The following is an 18,024-nucleotide window of genomic DNA, read 5'->3' as shown; positions in this document are numbered from 1 at the left end:
TTAAATAATTCACTTGTTTTTAATCTATAGTACAATAAGAAGGAAGAAAGCATAATTGATTACACATATTTTTAATCAGTTCCCAGAGGAATAACTGAATTAGTCTGACGCCACAAGCCTTTCTGCTTGACGTATCGCTGAACTTAACTTTTTTTTCTCTTGCTTTCTCCTCCACCCAACCATGGAGGATATATATCTGTCTCAGGGTAAGCGCATCTGACAAAGTAACAAAGTATAAGATGTTGAATGCTTCACAAAGTTTTTAAAGCAAATTTAGAATGTTGTATTTATATTTTAAAGTATGAATGCCAGTGTTCTGTTATACCAGACTTCAAGAATTTAAATGCAAATATGAGACTTTCGGTCTTGGGTCTTGAAGTCGGCGTTTGAGTTCCTCTCTTCTTGTAGTCATTATATACCAAATGATAATGAAGAGGAACCCAGAAATCACACATGAAATTATCTGACTCTGATTTTGGCACTGAAGCTGGAAATAAAGTCACACAGATAATTGGTAGGAGGAGAAACGGCCACCTTCTGAGGTTTTATGGTTTGAAACACACCTTCTCTGCTTTCACATCCAATTTTCCCTCTGGCTGCATGAGTCCAAAATAAAACAAAGCTGACTTGTGATTTTGGGATGTGGTTGGGCATGTGATGTTGAAATATTGCAAATAAATTATGAAAAGAGGTGTTTGTGTGTGGGGGTGCGGAGAGACTCTTATCTGCACAACAGTTTTCTAAAATCTGAACAAAACAGGAACAAATTTGATATATGTGGACTGACTGATCAGGTCAAGAATTTGGAGAACTTGACTATTATATGAATTATATAAGGGTTTAGAAATAGCATAAGCTTTCCACAAATTATTCTGAGTAAATTTTATTTTCTGGGGCTTTGTAGCTGTCTTATTATTTGTTTGCATTCTTCAAGGTGTTTATGTCCTTTGTGAGAAATACCAGACTCAAAAGATGTGTAGAGGTTGTTTCTTTATCTTCTCTCTACTTGCAGTTAATTCAGGGTCACTGTGATAAAATAATTACAGCACTGGCACCTCTTCTATTTCAAAGTTACTATTTTGCATTTCAAAGAAGATTATTGTAGTGTCTCTTCAGCCTTTGTAGAATGCCTTTGTTTCTTCCCCTTATCATACAGTTACATTGGTTTTAAAGAAGTTTTCTCTAGAATTGGGAGGAGAGGTAATTAGCTCCATACCTGCTTCAATTGCCTTTGATCAGCATTTTATATAAAATCTCTGTAGGGATGTTTGATCTTGGATCATTTGGGTGCAGGAAACCAGTGTTTCAGTGCTATTTCCCTTAATAAAATGATTGTTTGGATCTTCTGTTGTTGGCATTTATTGGAGTGCTTTTTCTACCACATAGGAAAAATTCTCTGGATCCGTTTTTCTCTAACACACTCCTATGGAAGAAGAAGATGGGATGTGTCTCAGAATGATACCGACTCCACCAACTAAGCCAAATGGATCAATGTGATCCAGAGCATAGCCTATGCAGCCTGTTTCATGTTTCCCAATGCACAACATGAACACAACATATGGCCACTGACGTTAAAGGGGTAGGAAAGAATTGTGGGAAGAAAAGTCTTCATCCTGGTTCATCCAAGCCGGGGATAAATAAACAACATGGCGACTGCTTTAGAAAGAAGGTTGCAGTTTATTGAAGAGCCAGACAGAAAGATGGCTCTGGCAGGAAAGAGGAGAGAAAAAAGGGCTGAGCACATGTGGGGAGTAGGTTTTTATACCCTCTGAAGCCTTTTGTTTTGAGTAGTTTCTTGTTCCTGTTTTAGGCTTTGTATTTCCTGTGTCACGTATTCTGACCTGAGTCTGGGTGTGCCTTTCTGGTATTGATGGTGATGGGTTAGTCCTATTATGTCCCAAAGGTCATATCCTGCTTCCCTGGTGCTGGGTCTAATGACTCAGAGTTTGGGTGGGGTATGCAGATTTTAGGTGTCTTTGTCTTCCTAAGCTTCTAGCTGGGGCCTTTTTGATTTACATCTGCATTTGTACAGAGCTGGCTTCTGCTTGGGACAGAGACTTGGGGGCAGGGTTGGCTTCTGCTTTTAAAATCCTTTTGAGGAAATAATTTTTTCTGCCCTTTTAATATTTCCTTCTCTGGGGGGCTGACTTCCCACAGAATTTTAGAAATCATGCTCTGTGTGCTTCCCTACATTAAAGTTTGCTACATAGAACTGGAACAAATTGTGTTATTCAGTAATGTAGTGGTTTTGAAAAGGGCTATTCAACAAGGTGAGAATTGTTACTATTAAAATAATTTGAATATTTTTTTCTAATAATCAATGTTTATTTATTTTAATGTCTATAAAATGATATCAGGGAGTAGATTTAGCATCCAGAAACTAATGTTCCCTAGGAAAATTATTTGGTGATATAAATTCAGGCAAGGGTTAACTAAATACTTACTGTGTCTTAATTGACTAGAATGAGGCTTCTCACAGGCAGCTGTTCAAGGATAAACAACTGGATACCAAGCTAGCTTGTAAATGTCTGTAAATTCAAGCGATGCCATGCATAGCGTGTTTTTTCATGGTAGAGTGCTGTGATCAATCTTCTAAGAAATAATTGTCCATGGTCCAATAATTAGCAGACTGGCAGTAAGAGTACATTCATGTTTTCTAGATCTTGGTATTTCTACTGCATAATACCAAATATTTTTATTTGGGGAGTACAAATTTCTTAACACACTCCAGTTATTGGTTCCTAGCAGTTCAAGGATTTGTAGGATACTGAATAGTGTAAATGGTACTTCCATGTGGTGAGGATCCTGAGCTATACTTACCAAGAATCAGATGGGTTGGGTGTTTGTGTGTGTGTGTAAATATAGATACAGGTTTATATAATAGACTAAACCAGGGGTAGGCAACCTTGGCTCTTTTATGACTCGTGGACTTCAACTCCCAGAATTCCTGAGCCAGCTGGCTCAGGAATTCTGGGAGTTGAAGTCCACGAGTCATAAAAGAGCCAAGGTTGCCTACCCCTGGATTAAACCAAGTGTTTTGGGGAGCATGGACTGCTGGAACTCGCTTCTTCTTTGCTTGGCCAAGTATTTACCATTGCAAGGTTGAAGTATAGTTTGGCAAATGTCTGATGTATTGTACCTACAAGTTGCGGAAGTCCAGAATGGATTGCTGTTTGCACAGAGACGAGGTCTCACAATACAGTACAATATTGTAGGGGTCCAGTACTGGACACTGGTGGCATACCCATGTGGAGCAGGTCTGCTATTTGTGTCAGGTCTTCACAGAGAAGGCTGATATGTGGTCTTGCAAGGATCCAGCCCAGGTACTTAAAGGTAATTACTGACAAGGGGCAATATGTTTCTTCTGTGCTAAGCCCTAGCCTGAATGAAATAACATTTCATAAGTTGAGCAAGTCAGCAAGGTTTGTGCCCTCCCTGATGTTGTTGAGCTACAATACACAATATCCTTGTCAGTTGGTGAGGTCATAATGCTGTAGAATTTAAAAACTATGCAAAGCCAATAAGCATAATTGTGTTCCTTGAGTAAACCACAGCTGGCTGGGTTTGTACAATACACAAAGTCAAATCAAACAAGGCTATTTTGTGCCATTGCGTGATGTGTGAACCAGGTCAGTGAGTGTAATATACAATCTTTCATCTTTTTGGTGCCTAGTTAAGAGTGCTTTCACAGATTTTCAAACAGTTATCTGAATTAGTTTTACTTTGGTACTCTTACGTTCTTACTATCTCTCTTATTTCAGTACTTGGAAGATGCTATTGATTGTAAACTGAGCTTACAGTACATTGCAAAAGGAAAGGATATATATTTTTAGAACAGAGTAGATTCTGGGCAAATGGATGCAGCCTCTACATTAAAGGACTAATCTTAATTCCAAAAGATTATTATAGAAAAAAATTGAAAGTTAATATCATGACTATCTCATCTTCACAGTATTGGCTTTCTGCTTGCATTGAATGTAATAGTTGACTCATTATTTAATGTATGATTTATACTGAATTTCTGGAGTCCTCTGTAATTCTTAAGATCTTTTATTGAAATTCAGAGAATCTACATTAGGGTAGACCATCTTTATACTTCAAAAGAAAATTAAAATACTGAAGCAAAGACCTATTAGCTTGGTTCATGTGTAATGCAAACTGATTGAAAATGTTATCAGAATCTATTGATGAAATATGATTTGTGACTAAGTGGGAGACTAGCTTTGGAAACACAGACTTAATTTAGAATGATGTCTGAATTGAAACAGTTTTAGAGGCTAGCATTGTTATGCATTTGTAGCAAAACCAACCTGGACTTGAGGACCCTCAAAGTAACCCATCATTTTATTATATCATAGTTATTCTAGAACCATGTTCCTGGATTCATAACATTTCTCAGAACGGTTTTCCTTTCCTGTTCTGGTTGATGAACTAGAACTTATGATGGCTTCTGAATTACTACAAACTATACTTTTGCTCTCAGTCCAACACTAGATATTGAAGGCTCTAACACTGTACTAATTTTTTTTTAACCTTAGGTAAAAGCAGACCTACCGTTTTGTGGGGCCTGAGATTGTCCTAGCTCAGACGAGAACATAATTATTTAGCTTACACTTTAATAGGAACTGCCAATGAAGTGACATTAGTTCGTTTTGAATGAATGCATGGCAAGGAACATCTATATCCCTCTGTTTTTGTGTTCCTCTGAATTTTTTACTGGAATTCCTACACTAAAAATGCCATTGGACAGAGAAAAGCCTATATAAATTGCTTGTAAGCATGCTGTATCAAGGAATAAGGTATACAAAATTGGCATTGACTTTTTTTTTTAAAAAAGGATAAGGAAACATGGCATAAAAATGTGTTTGAAAAACTATAAACATTATATAAAATGAAACAAAAATAATTCACTCATTTGAACTCCACTGAGCTTGTGGTAAACCAGTTAAAGTATCAGGAAAGGTATCTGAAAGAAAAGATTAGAAAGCCACTTGTCTTCTCCCAGTAGCTGGACTATACCTAATGATTAGTGAAAGGATTGATTTTATACAGCCCCTGAGAAAATATATATACCTTAAATATACCATAAAATCAATATATTTTTCCTTTGGTTGCTAATTCCATGTAGGCATTCTTGACTTATTGAGTGATGCTCAGTCTTGGTAAGCTAATCCTGAAAATACTTTGATTCCATTATGGAGGATCAGTTCTGTAACTTTTTAGATTTCTCTTCCCCAGCTAGGTGCCCTCCAGATACATGGACTTCACTTCCCAGAATTCTTCAGGTAGCATGATATTGCTAGAATTTTATGACTCCAGTTCACATATTTGGAAGATTGGTCAAACACTATCTTAGATGCTGCTGAGTCATACTTCCCAGCCTCTCTGGAAAGTCATGCTGTATAGTACAGATAGTCCTCAACTTACTACTATTCGTTTAGTGACCATTTGAAGTTATAACAGCACCCAAAAAAATGACCTATGACCATTTTTCATACTTATTACTGTTGTAGCATCCCGATGGTCACGTGATCAAAATTTGGACAGTTGGCAGTTGGTATGTATTTATGACAATTGCAGTGTCCCAGATTATGTGATTGCCTTTTGCGACCTTCTGATAAGCAAAATTAATGGGGAAGCCAGATTCATTTAACAACTGTGTTTTAATTTAACAACTGCAGTGATTATTTAACATATGTGACAAGAAATACTTCATCACTACTATTTTGCTTTTTGGAGAGAGCAGTAATAGGTGTGCAGAGTATTGGAGTATAGATAAGAATAGTGTATAATGTAAGGATTTGCTGTCCTTCTGCTTGTTCCACTATTGACAATAAATTTATAAATCTGTTCAGGCCAACAGGAGAATTGAAGTGGATATCTGTTGCTCAGAGTAGTTGCTTGAAAAATTTCTGCTTCTCACTAGCAAATTTGCATATGTATACATTTATTTTGGGGCGTTCTTTGGCTATCGCTGGAAACATTATATTCAGTGTAGGTGCTTTGTAATGCTGTTTGCTAAGGGACATCAAGGTAAAAGGTTCCAGATCTTAACTGCAAAAATTTGGAGAACTATGAGAGAAAGAGAGAGAGTGTGTATTGAATTCACAAATATCTCAGGGTGGTCCAAATTTTGATGATTTGGCAGCCTGAATAGGAACTATAGTGAAGTATTATGTATTGCACTTAAGATAGTTAGAAGTGGAGGAACCTGAGACTTTAGGAAAAGAAATTGTTAGCAAGCTGTCAAGATCTGTCCTGGGGCAGCTTGTATGACAAAATTCTTTATGGACAAGAATACTTTACTACTATAGCTACAGTTGTTATTGGAAGAAAATATTTGTGGCTCAGGGTTGAATTGTGGGGTCCTTGGTACTCTCTTGATTGTTTTCTTGCAGATGTTTCATTACTCAACTAGGTAACGTAAGTGCTAGAAAGGAATGGTGTTTGCTCTCTGTTTATATACTAGTGGCTTGTCCTACCAATAGCTTATTTGTATGAGTTGGTAGTTCCTCAGTTAGGGTATTGTTTACTGCTTGATTGTTGGTCTGGTATTAATCTTGGTGTTAATCTAGGTGTTGATTACTGGTGAGGAGGTGTTTTGGTCTTTTTGTTTCCTTTTTGGCTTATGGTTGTCTCTTTTGAATGATATGTACATGTTGTTACCTCTGTGTGCCTGTTGACGGCTGATTTGTCTGAGGAAGGAACCACCAGGGAACCACCAAGAAATGATGTTACCTGATTGGACAGTGAAACGTTTGCAAGAAAACAACAAAGCTCAGAAAGCACCAAGGACCTCACACAATTATTATTTCTGCTCCTTTCTATTATTATTTGAACAAATGGTTTCTAGTAGTATCCTGATTTTGACTTCACTTTGTTTTAAATACTTTTTGAAAAATTAGCTTGAATGTTTATTTCAATTCAGTTGTACTGTTACTAAATCAATACTACATATTCAGGAAGTATATTTTAAAATACAGTATCCTTTGAAAAAAACCTGACAGTTTTCCTTAAAAATATGGCTTCCATAATTTACAAATAACTTTCTCAGATCTCATATAAATGTAATTTTTTTTATTATAGTCACAGTATTAGGAACCTGGAAGCCAGTATAAGTTTCTCCAAGTGCAGAAAGGGGACCTCAGGTCTGGAGGCTAACCATACGATTTTTTCTAAATGTTCTTTTTGAGTCAAATGCAACATTTCTAGCATCAGCTTCTGAAGGTACATCAACTTTGTCGTTTTTATCATCTGATATTCCATGAATGTTTTCTGTGATCTTAATTTGCTGGCTCCATACTCTATCAAAAGTCTTTTTAGGCACTGAAAATGAGAAAAAGTAAATTAGAGGGGAGGCTGGGGATCTCCCAGTACTGTAATTCCACTTTAAAGCAACAAGTGGAACTTAAATTCTTCCCCAAAGGATTTGTCTCTGAAGCTCTAACTTGAAGCCACTTCGTGATTTTGAACACTCAGTAATGCCGGATTTGGTTTCTGCTGGAGGATAAGAGTCTGCAGTAAACACCCATCCATATGTTGGTGCCAAGTACCCCAAATGTGGTTTCTGGGAGAGAAGCTGCCGGCTGGGAGCAGTTTGGGGAAGGGGAGCTGCCCTGTATTTTTCTTGGGTGGTGTCTTGCTCACTTTCACAAATGTCCATGAACTTAATTTTTAGTAAGATGTTTCCTGTACACTCAAAACAGAATGTTGCTTTTTGAAAATTGTCCCTACCCTTCAGTTGTGAGCACTGAGAAATCAGAACTTACTAATTAAAGAGTAAAGGTCCATCTGTTTTTGAAGCAGTTTTAGTCTTTTAGGGCAGGGGTCTGCAACCTTGACAACTTTAAGACTTGTGGAATTCTGGGAGCTGAAGTCCACAAGTCTTAAAGTTGTCAAGGTTGCAGACCTTGTTTTAGGGAGCCCATTGGAATGTATTTCAGTTGGTTCAAGTTTTACATATACCAGTCTTGGTTCAGCTTAATTTGGATTTACTATAAGATGCTCATAGAGGATATACTTGGGGAATCTCTTGAAATGCTTGCTAATCTTACTTCTTGTTTTTTCCCTCTCTCTTTCTCATTTTCTCTTGCAGTTCCTGGGCATAGCATTTCTTGGAATAGGACTTTGGGCATGGAATGAAAAAGTAAGTTGACAACAGCAATCTATACAGCCAAGTACATTTAAATAGGTCTCCCAATATTTAAAAAAAGAGTTCCTTCTTTAAAAGATACCTTGTTAAGCATATTCTATATCTGACAAACTTTGCTGCAAGTAGTCCTCAATTTACTACAGTGATTGAGCCTGTAATTAGAGTTGTTAGTCATAATGGTCATTAAATGGGTCATCACGTGACCACACCCAATTTTATGATTATTTTTTGGGGGGGTCGCAGTTGTTGAATGAACCCATTGTTCACTATGGCCAGGTTTTTTTGTTTTTTGTTTTGCCAGAAACCAGAGGTAAACTCTGGTTTCTGGCAAAAATGTTGCAAATTGCAGTCACCTGACCAAGGTTGCAAATGGCCGTAAATGCAAGCAGGTTGGCTAGCACCCGAAATGTGGGCACATGACTGAGAGGGGTGGCCATCAGAACTTTGAATTCAGGTTTTAAGTGTCTTTGCAGAGGGAGGGTCCATTGTAACTTCAACTGGTTGCTAAGCAACCAGTTGACATCTTTGCAGTAGGGAAAAGGCACCCAAGATTTTAGAAGACGCATGTAGAGTGCCATCTTTAATAGAGTCTCAGGCTTACTCAAATTGTATCTTCTCTTTATTTTTTTATTAGATTTCTTTATTACTGTAAATCCTTTTAGACACCTGGTGGTTTACAGCAGTGAAAAACAGACATAATAATAGAATTAAGTGACTTTGGTCCAGTCACTCTCTCAGTCCACAAGATAATTGTTGGGAAATAAAATGGAAGAGGGAAGTATTATGTGTAGTGGTTTCAACTCCTGTAGGAAAGGTAGGATATACATCTAACAAAAATAAATAAATAAATCTTAACAGATAAATTATGTAAAATAATAGTGTATTCTTAACAAATCAGTAATAAAAATAAATAACATAAATATACTCTACAAAATGAAAGATCCCAAGGATTCAATTCTGGAAAAGCCACAATTGGCTGTTCCACAAAATAAGAAAAATATGGTTTTCTGCTTCATCCCTCATCATGCCAGAAAAATGGGGGATCATCTGCAACTTACCCCAAGAGAATTGCCTTGGACAGGCTGGAGGAGTCAGTCCTGTTGATAAAATGCTTTTAAAATAAAAACTGGCACTTTGAATTGCTTCCAGAAATATGTTGTGCAATATACTTTAAAGTGTTAATATATAGATGAAAGAACTGGTTAAAATTGCCAGTGTCTCCGAGTGATTCTGCCCTGTTTGAGAAAACAGGGAGCGTCTTCAAAATGATGGTTGTTATGACTTGTTTCTCTGCTATCAAAAAATGACATGCATTTATCTTTACACTTAATTTTGGCAGCTTTCAGACTTAGATAATTAAAACCTGGCTGCCTTTTTTTTCTGTAAATGAGATGACAGTCTTAGATATAAAGGAGAAAATGAAGTTGGAAAGAGACATTTTAAAGAATGGGAAGAGCCTAGTTCTGTCCTTGGTGAGAAAGTAAGAATTGCAGGGAGCTGTTAAAATTACATGTATCATTGAAATCCCTCTCTTGCAATTTGGAAGAGTTCAGTTCAGGATTTTTTAAATTACGTAATTAATTGTTTATATATGCTAAAGCTTGTAGTAGGTATGAAAGATGGCTTGGTTTAATTTAGAGGTATTCAATGTGTGGCCCTTCTGATGTTGGATGCTGTGGCAACTGAGAACATTGGGATTGTGTTGTCTATCCCGGATGTAATTGATAATCTCCAAATAGATTAAACAACTAATGTCCTTCTAGATTAGTGTTTCTTGATCTGGCAACTTCCACAGGCGTGGATTCCAAATCCCACTAAGACTTAGCACTAAGTCCATACATAAGTTTTCCAGGTTTAAAAACTCCTGTAGGTCACCTTCCTCTGTAATCCTTAGCCAAAATGGATTTTCATCCTCTTGTTTGAGGATTAGAGGAGATCACCCTCCAACAAAACTGGAAGAAACCAGTTGGAGAAGACTCAGTTAGTACAATAAGCCACTTGAATGGATTTGGTTGAGTTCAGGTCTATAGCTTATGTAGCTATAGTAGCTTCGTTCTTTTGAGAAGGAATTCCTGTTTTAAGAATTGTCTGGTTATTACAGTATGATCAAAGAACTACATAAAATCATTAATGGCACAGAAAAAAGTTATTTTTGTTCCTTTAAATTAAATTAAATACAGAAATTCAGGACTAATAAAATACTGTTTTACATAGTGCATTTGCTGCCAGCAATTGTAGCAATGACAGCCAATTTAAAGGGCTTTTGAAAAGGGATTAGGTTGGAACACTATATACTGTAGTACTAATACAGTTTAAAAAGAAAAACAAAACATGGATACAAATAAAAATATAGACATAGAAAAAATAAAATGCAGCAATAATTATTTAACTACATGAAAATTACTACAACTCTGATTTTATACAATAAATCAAACACACAGATTCAGATGGTCCAATTGATATGGAACCAGTCTAAAGACTTAGAATAAACACATTTCATCAATCAGCCAACTTTTATCATCTGGTCCAGAAGCATGTTTCCAAAAACATGTGACTGTGTAATTATTTAGGTGAAGTAGATCCAAAGATTTTCATAAAAAGATATCCAAATGTTTGGAATATAGTTTAATATTCCTGAATATATTCCTGTGTGTTGTTCACTGTGTGATGGGGAAATCCAACTTTCAATCTCTAATATCAACTTTTATTTCCTAGAATGCCAGGATAATATATAGAGGCAGTCATTAAATAATACTTGTATGTTTTTCTGCTTTAGGTTGGCTCACAGGGTGTAGATAATGTCTCCTGTTTTTCTGGGATCCAATATTACAGTGTTAATATTAATACAGTACTACAGATGGGACTGTTTATCAGATATTGCATATCCTGGTTCTCTTCTGGTGTGTGTAGTATAATAATGAGAGGGAGAAAATATTCCTTCTTTCATGTTGGGTTAGAGTTATTTCATTTTTCAGTATTTCAGAAGATTAATATTTTATTGGAATTTAACAATTTGTATGGACATACTTGAATGTAATTAGCAGATAAAAGGGCAGACTGTGAGCATCTAAAAATTAGCCTTGCTGCACCATTCTTAGTTTCTCTCCTTCGTTATTGCTTTCCTAACCTTTTGACAAACCATTTTTGGCAAAAGTGTGCTAAATGACATTTCGTGACTTTTTCACAAAGGATATGGCTGTGGGCCTGATTGCATTGGTAGACTGATATGTGTCAACGCAGAAAGAATTTACAGGAAGTAATCACTTTTGTACAGAATGTTATTAATCTCTTCTGGACAGAAATGCCAAATGCTAAGTGTGACTCTTTCATTTTTTCCTTGAAAAGGAAGGGGGAGTGACAGTAAAAGCCGGATACATCTGTGATATATTTGTATTTCTTGTTTCGTCCTCTCTCACCTCTTCTTCCTTTTACATTCACTGCCAAAGGGGGTGCTGTCCAACATCTCTTCCATTACTGACCTGGGTGGCTTTGATCCAGTTTGGCTCTTCCTTGTGGTTGGAGGAGTGATGTTCATATTGGGCTTTGCAGGATGCATCGGTGCTCTGCGGGAGAACACTTTTCTTCTCAAGTTTGTAAGTAACTACCACATTGCTCCTTCAGTTCTTTTAAAAATTTACTTCAAGCTTTTTTGGAGAGATTTGTATTTTTTAAAAACACCTTAAAATCCAGCTCGGGTGATCAACTTGAATGGGATGTTTAAACATATGTAAAATAATGGATGATCTTGTTTCACTAGCTTAATGCTGAGTGGAACTACTGATAAGTTCTTCTTTAAATGGAACCACTGGTAATTCTTTCTTTAAATCTTACTATTTTACCTTCATTTTAAGTCATCTATTGTTAATAAGAAGTGCAACCATGAATAAATTAATATTATGGCAAGCTGAGGCACTGAGAAGATAGAGCCATTGCCTATAGTTCTAGTTAATTTATGCATGCTCTGTTCATGCTTTGTGTTTACAATCTCGAGCCTTGTAATGCTTCAGCATCAATTCTGAGATGTAAATGTTCATTTTAGTCATTAGTGATTTCCTTTGACAATTGCAGGGAGTATAAAAAGCAATAATGACTTATCGGCAGCAAAAAAATCTTAGACTGGCTCATATCTACCAGTTGGTCAAACGGTTAGATGGATTGGTTAGTTTTCTGCCATTAATTGGCCGTAGGACATTAGCAGTCCATTTCCCTGCTATTATAATAATAATAATAATAATAATAATAATAATAATAATAATAATAATAATAATAATAATAATAATAATAATAATAATCGTCGTCATCGTCGTCATCATCTTGGAAGGAACCAACAAAATTTGAAAAGCCTATCTGGTTCCCTGCAATACCAAAGGCTGCAGTTGGCCACTCATGGTTTAGATGAATATATTGCTGTAAAACAGAGTCATTGGTTGTTTGAAAACTTGGATATTCCAAAGGGAACTGGATATGGAACTGTTTGAAAAGGTAGACTTTTTGCTATAATACATGTGTAATTCATTATTCCTCTAATATGGTTTTTGCTGTAATTGTTTCTCAATGAGGCTGGCAAAAACAAGAAACGATACACATACATACTTTAAGCACAACTGAAAGTGTTGTGCTTAAAGTATGTGTATGGTTTGTTATTTTTGCCAACCTCACTGAGAATAGTGAGCTGTAAAATGAGTAAAAATACCTGTAATATTATCAGTTTTTATCCATTTGATTCTTTGGAATTGCATTAGTTCTCAAGGTTTTATTGAAGCCAATAAATTATTTTACTTCTTTGCAGTTCTCAGTCTTCCTTGGAATAATCTTCTTCCTGGAACTCACAGCGGGAGTTCTGGCATTTGTTTTCAAAGACTGGATCAAAGACCAGCTGTATTTCTTTATCAACAACAATATCCGAGCATACAGAGATGACATTGATTTGCAAAATCTCATAGACTTTACCCAAGAATATGTAAGAGCTTCTTCTTTCTTTAAGATATGACTGTGGAACCTACACGGCCCACCAGATGTTGTGAAATCCTACAATCCCTAGCATCCGCCACTTTTATTCATTTAGATAGGAATGACTAGGAATTATAATTCTGCAACATCTGATGGGCCATTTATAATGCTGCCCTTAGTCATTTGGATACTGAGATAGGTGGCATATAAGTTTGATAAAAAAATAATTTGTCCATTAATTAAATATATAACTGGTGAACCACAGATCTGCCAACTCTGCTATAAGGGTAAATATCCCACTTTGACTGTGACTCTTGCTATTCATCTGCAGCCAGTGGCAACATTAATTTTGGCTGATTTCAGAAAGGCAAAGAAAGTCAGACCAATATAGTAGTTGTATGAAGTATCCTCAGTAAATACAGAGTTGTAGATTAGAATACAGTCTATGATTAGAAGAAGGCAATGACCACATTGTTGGCAAGAAAAGTACATGAAACTATCCATGAAGCCATTCCAAGTCAAGCACAGCTTGACTTAAGAACTTTTCCCCATTGTACTATTTGCGTTTCATTTCTTATCTGTTTATTTCTGAAAGGTTTTCTGAAAACATTTTCAGGATGATTGTAGGCATGTTTCTCATTGAACTGTAGTATCACTAATGTAAAAATTAGCAGTATTTATTGAGAAATATTTTGCAAATTTCATAGCAAATGGATTCACATGATTATTCTCATAACTGGAGGAAATGGACAACATTTTGAATATCTTGGGGCCACAGTTTTTGTGTTCAGCTAAAGTTATAAGGCATGAGCCAACACAGAATAATGAACAATCTGTTTTGGATAAGTGAACTGATATAGTTGTTTTGCTGCTGTGACTGAGTTAACTTAAGCCTTTTCTCCCTGAACAAGCTTGAACAAGATGTGTCATTGAATGGTGCAGGAGTATGAACAGATTTCCAGAAAAGTTTGAACAAGCTTTTCTAATTTGCACAGCAAAGGTGATTTGAGGGGATCCTCTCTGAAGTCTTATTTCAAGCCTTAGGACCCACAAAATCAGCGCCATGTGCAAGTTGCATTAAATAATTGACTCACATTTTAATTATATCTCTCTATATTGCACATTGGTAACGTGATGTTTTGCCACAAAGGGTGGTGGATTTTCTCTACTTTCTAAAAGACTTGGTTAAATGAAAAGCACTGTTTAAGGAGAAAAAATCCTATCTGTTTGGAGCATTGTGGCAGATACAATGTCTTGGGAGCTTTTTGCAATTCCTAATTGTAGGGGAACTAGTCATGCACTACAGTAAAGACTTGAAAACTTTTGCATGTATTTCCAGTACAAAATAAATTCATAGAGTGATTTGGAATGGTAGCTTAGAAGAACAGCTGGGCCTGGCCCATGTTGCCAGAACTGTGATACCTCTGTCTTTTTTTCCCCTCCTTACCCTAGTGGCAGTGCTGTGGGGCCTTTGGGGCTGATGACTGGAACCTCAACATTTACTTCAACTGCACAGACACCAATGCTAGTCGAGAACGGTGTGGAGTACCTTTCTCTTGCTGCACTAAAGATCCTGCTGTAAGTCAGAACAGAAGCCTGGCAAAGCTACTGTTATATCCAGAAAAGGCCATCCATCACAATGGGATTGCTCTTACACTAGGCTAGTGCCACCATAAAATATATTAGCTTTTAATTTAAGGTATCACGGAGGTTTTTTTTTTCCAATGCTGTGGCAGACAAACCTGGCCCATCCCTCTGGAATGGAGAAGAAAGTATGTAATTTTTATTATGAAACCTGTTAAAGTTAATTAACTAAAGTTAATTTTGAATACCTAGTTTTCATATCCATGAAAAATGTATCTGTTTGGCAAGAATCATGTTTTTATCTATATTTGTGAACTTGTGAGACTGTGGGATTCACTTACAGATGGCAACTGGGACTGTTGCAACTGCCATCATAAGTTGGCATGGTTATATGACAGTAGTGGCGAACCTATGGCACGCGTGCCAGAGGTGACACTCAGAGTATTTGCAGCATTGACACCCTCTCTGTGGGCACGTGTGCCATCGCCCCAGCCCCACCTCCCCCCACGGCCCCCTCACCAGCAGCCCCCCTGGAGAGCCGCCCCCGGGCACGCCCCATGTGGAGCAGTGCAGCCAAGGATGGCAGCCAGGCAGCAGGGACAAGACTCTGCTCTCATGCCCCGTTGCACACAGATGATACTGTGGGGCACGGGAAGAGGGTGTGGCCGCCATGGCACTGCAGGGCCGCCTGGGCGAACTGCTGTGGTGGGCCATGCAGGTAGCAGGAGGCCCTGTGGGCGGGCGGGCGGGGGAGGGTGAGTGGTGGGGCAGGCAGCAGAGTGTGACAGGCAGGGGGGCGGGGCGATTTTTGGACACTCGGTGTCTAAAAGATTCGCCATCACTGTTATATGACATCATGCTTTACAATGGTGATGCTCAGCGATAGAGTTTTTAGTTCCAATTAGGACTACTTAGACAAAATCTTGTGTTGGAGATAGAATTTTTGTTGATAAAAGAAGACATCTATTGCAAATTCTTTGTCTTTATTTTTAGGAAGATGTCATTAATACTCAGTGTGGTTATGATGCCCGACAAAAACCAGTAAGTTTTCAAAACTTCTTTTTGGAGAGGAAATGGGAAAGAAGTGCTAAAAAAATGTTGAATGTTTTTTTGTTGTTGTTGCAGGAAGTGGATCAACAGATTGTTATTTACACAAAAGGCTGTGTCCCACAGTTTGAGAAATGGCTGCAGGACAACTTGACCATAGTAGCCGGCATATTCATTGGAATTGCATTATTACAGGTGACCTGTTCTTTTGAAAAACTCCAGAGAATAATCCATACTCAAGAAAGACCCCCTAGGGTGAAATGAAAATTGAATCTCTGTGTATAGAGTAATTGATTAATTAATTTATTTTTTAAAAAAGAAAGTACATTTGGGTTTTATTGATTTCAGCCTTGTAATAAACTTGGTTAATGCAGAATAAATTATACATATTTTGCTGCAAATTATGATGGAACTGATGCTGCTTGCTTTTTGCTTGCCCAAACCTAGTGGGACTGTTTCTCTAGTAGACTTCCAAAGTAAGCTGAAAGACCAATTAGGTGAGTAGTGAGTAGTCTCAATTTGGTATCCTATTTTTATTCATAGCAGTAGGAAAATCTTTTGCTCCAGGTATTCTCTATTGTTCTGTAAACCCTGCGCTGTTGAAATCTAATCTCTCTTAAAACTTAACTTTAAAACTTAATTTTAAAAACTTAAAAGTATCACCTGCATCTGCATTTTCAGAGCTCCTGTTCCCAGAACAATTCTGAGAATACTATACACTCCTCTCCCATATTAAAGATTGTTCTCCCCTCCCTCCAATTACTTCATGATGGAATACTTAATACTTCACAGTAAATGTGATTGTATTTGCATAGTACACTCAACTTCAGACTGGCCAGCCATACAATACTTGAGGCCAACATGTTCTGCACGCTCAGCCACAATGGTTAATTTGTATTATGAGTCCCAGAAAACCTGAGTGAAACATGTTTAACAAGGGAAAGCCATTTCAACTTTAATGGGTAAATGGTAGCCATCAATGTTAAATTTTGTGGGTGTTAAATTTTTGTCTGGCTAACTCAAATTTCTGCATTTGAAAGTCAGTTCCAGCTTAACATGTGCATTTCTTTTCTTCCAGATATTTGGCATATGCTTGGCTCAAAACTTGGTTAGTGATATTGAAGCTGTCCGAGCCAGTTGGTAAAAACTCTTTAACGTAACCCACACAAGATCTTGTGGGTAACCACAGTTCTCAGAAGGCTCCATGTGGCCCACATGGACTCAAAGCTATGTGAAAATGGGTGACTGAGAAGTTTTAAGTTCTCAGCTGATTAAAACAGCATCACACCTTTGTTTATTCCACAATGAGCAGCTCCAGCCACCTAGTTGTGATGAATGCTATTAAAAACTGCCAGTCTAAAATGTACTGAGCCATGAATCTCTACTGTATCCTTGACTGAGTAAACTGGAGGATATTTCTTCCGTTTCTTATGTGTGTGTGGCAAGTGGTCTGTGTCAATGGAACCTCAGTAGATGCATCCTTTTGTTTTCTGTGTTGCAGCAGACCCTCAATGAGGTAATTTCCTTTTGCCATTAAAGAAGTGACCGAGAGACCTAACGTTTCTTTGGGAAGAAATCCCACGAAGAGGCAACTATTTATCTACTTCACATGTGCTTTGTTTTCTGGCAAAAAAATCATCACTCTTCCACAGGAAATTCAGTATCTGTTCTATTACGTCCTCTGTCGAATAACAACAGCTTTAATTATTTTCCAACCTCTTGCAATCTTTACTTCACTGGACAGGGAACTGTGGAATCAGCAAACTTCAGGAAAGAGCTAAAATAGAGATAATTCTCCATCTGTATTAGTCGTTAGCAATATGTAAATGAAGAAGAGATGAAGGTATTCATGCTGAGAGATTTGATGATGAGATTGAGAAATAACGATGAACTTAGAAGCAGAAACAAGCACAGCATATTCAGTTTCATGGATAAAATGAATTCTAAAGAAACAAACCTGTTTGGAATAGTTTTTGATATTTTTACTTCATACTATAATAGGGCAAATGCTTTTTGTCCCATGATAACCCTTTCTAAGTATATCTTGTTATGCCCTCTTCATAGAGTTGGTATAAACTTTTAAGAATTGCTACTCCTTTTTGATTTGCTGGATTTGAGTGGGCTTCCAGTTCAAACAAACATAAATGAAATGCCGACCAATTTGCGTTCTTTGGTTTGCATTTTGCGCTGGCTTCATTACCATTTAGTTTCCATTAGATTTCCTTTTCTGTCAGTTAAAATAGAATCCTTAATGAAATATGTACCTCTCTCTCATTTTTCAAGCAGGAACA

The 18,024-nt window shown here is 37.1% G+C and overlaps 1 protein-coding gene across 2 annotated transcripts in view; it reads left to right on the top strand.

Moving 5' to 3' along the window:
• Positions 1 to 17,666, top strand: part of TSPAN5 (tetraspanin 5) — a 52,404-nt gene extending 34,738 nt beyond the window's left edge. Inside the window, exons 2-8 of one of the 2 annotated variants that reach the window (XM_015817401.1) lie at positions 8,096 to 8,146; positions 11,599 to 11,745; positions 12,942 to 13,112; positions 14,555 to 14,680; positions 15,680 to 15,727; positions 15,812 to 15,928; positions 16,812 to 17,666. In XM_015817401.1, the coding sequence (XP_015672887.1) occupies positions 8,096 to 8,146; positions 11,599 to 11,745; positions 12,942 to 13,112; positions 14,555 to 14,680; positions 15,680 to 15,727; positions 15,812 to 15,928; positions 16,812 to 16,877 (726 nt within the window). In that variant the 3' untranslated portion in view covers positions 16,878 to 17,666. Of the gene's footprint in view, positions 1 to 8,095; positions 8,147 to 11,598; positions 11,746 to 12,941; positions 13,113 to 14,554; positions 14,681 to 15,679; positions 15,733 to 15,807; positions 15,929 to 16,811 lie in introns of both variants that reach the window. The other variant, XM_029284430.1, reaches the window with a different exon arrangement.
• The last annotated feature ends 358 nt before the right edge of the window (positions 17,667 to 18,024 follow it).

Source organism: Protobothrops mucrosquamatus, unplaced genomic scaffold, assembly GCF_001527695.2.
Source record: "Protobothrops mucrosquamatus isolate PMUCROS unplaced genomic scaffold, P.Mucros_1.0 scaffold585, whole genome shotgun sequence".
In the NCBI taxonomy this organism is placed as follows: domain Eukaryota; kingdom Metazoa; phylum Chordata; class Lepidosauria; order Squamata; family Viperidae; genus Protobothrops; species Protobothrops mucrosquamatus.
This window is presented reverse-complemented; position numbering and strand designations above follow the sequence as displayed.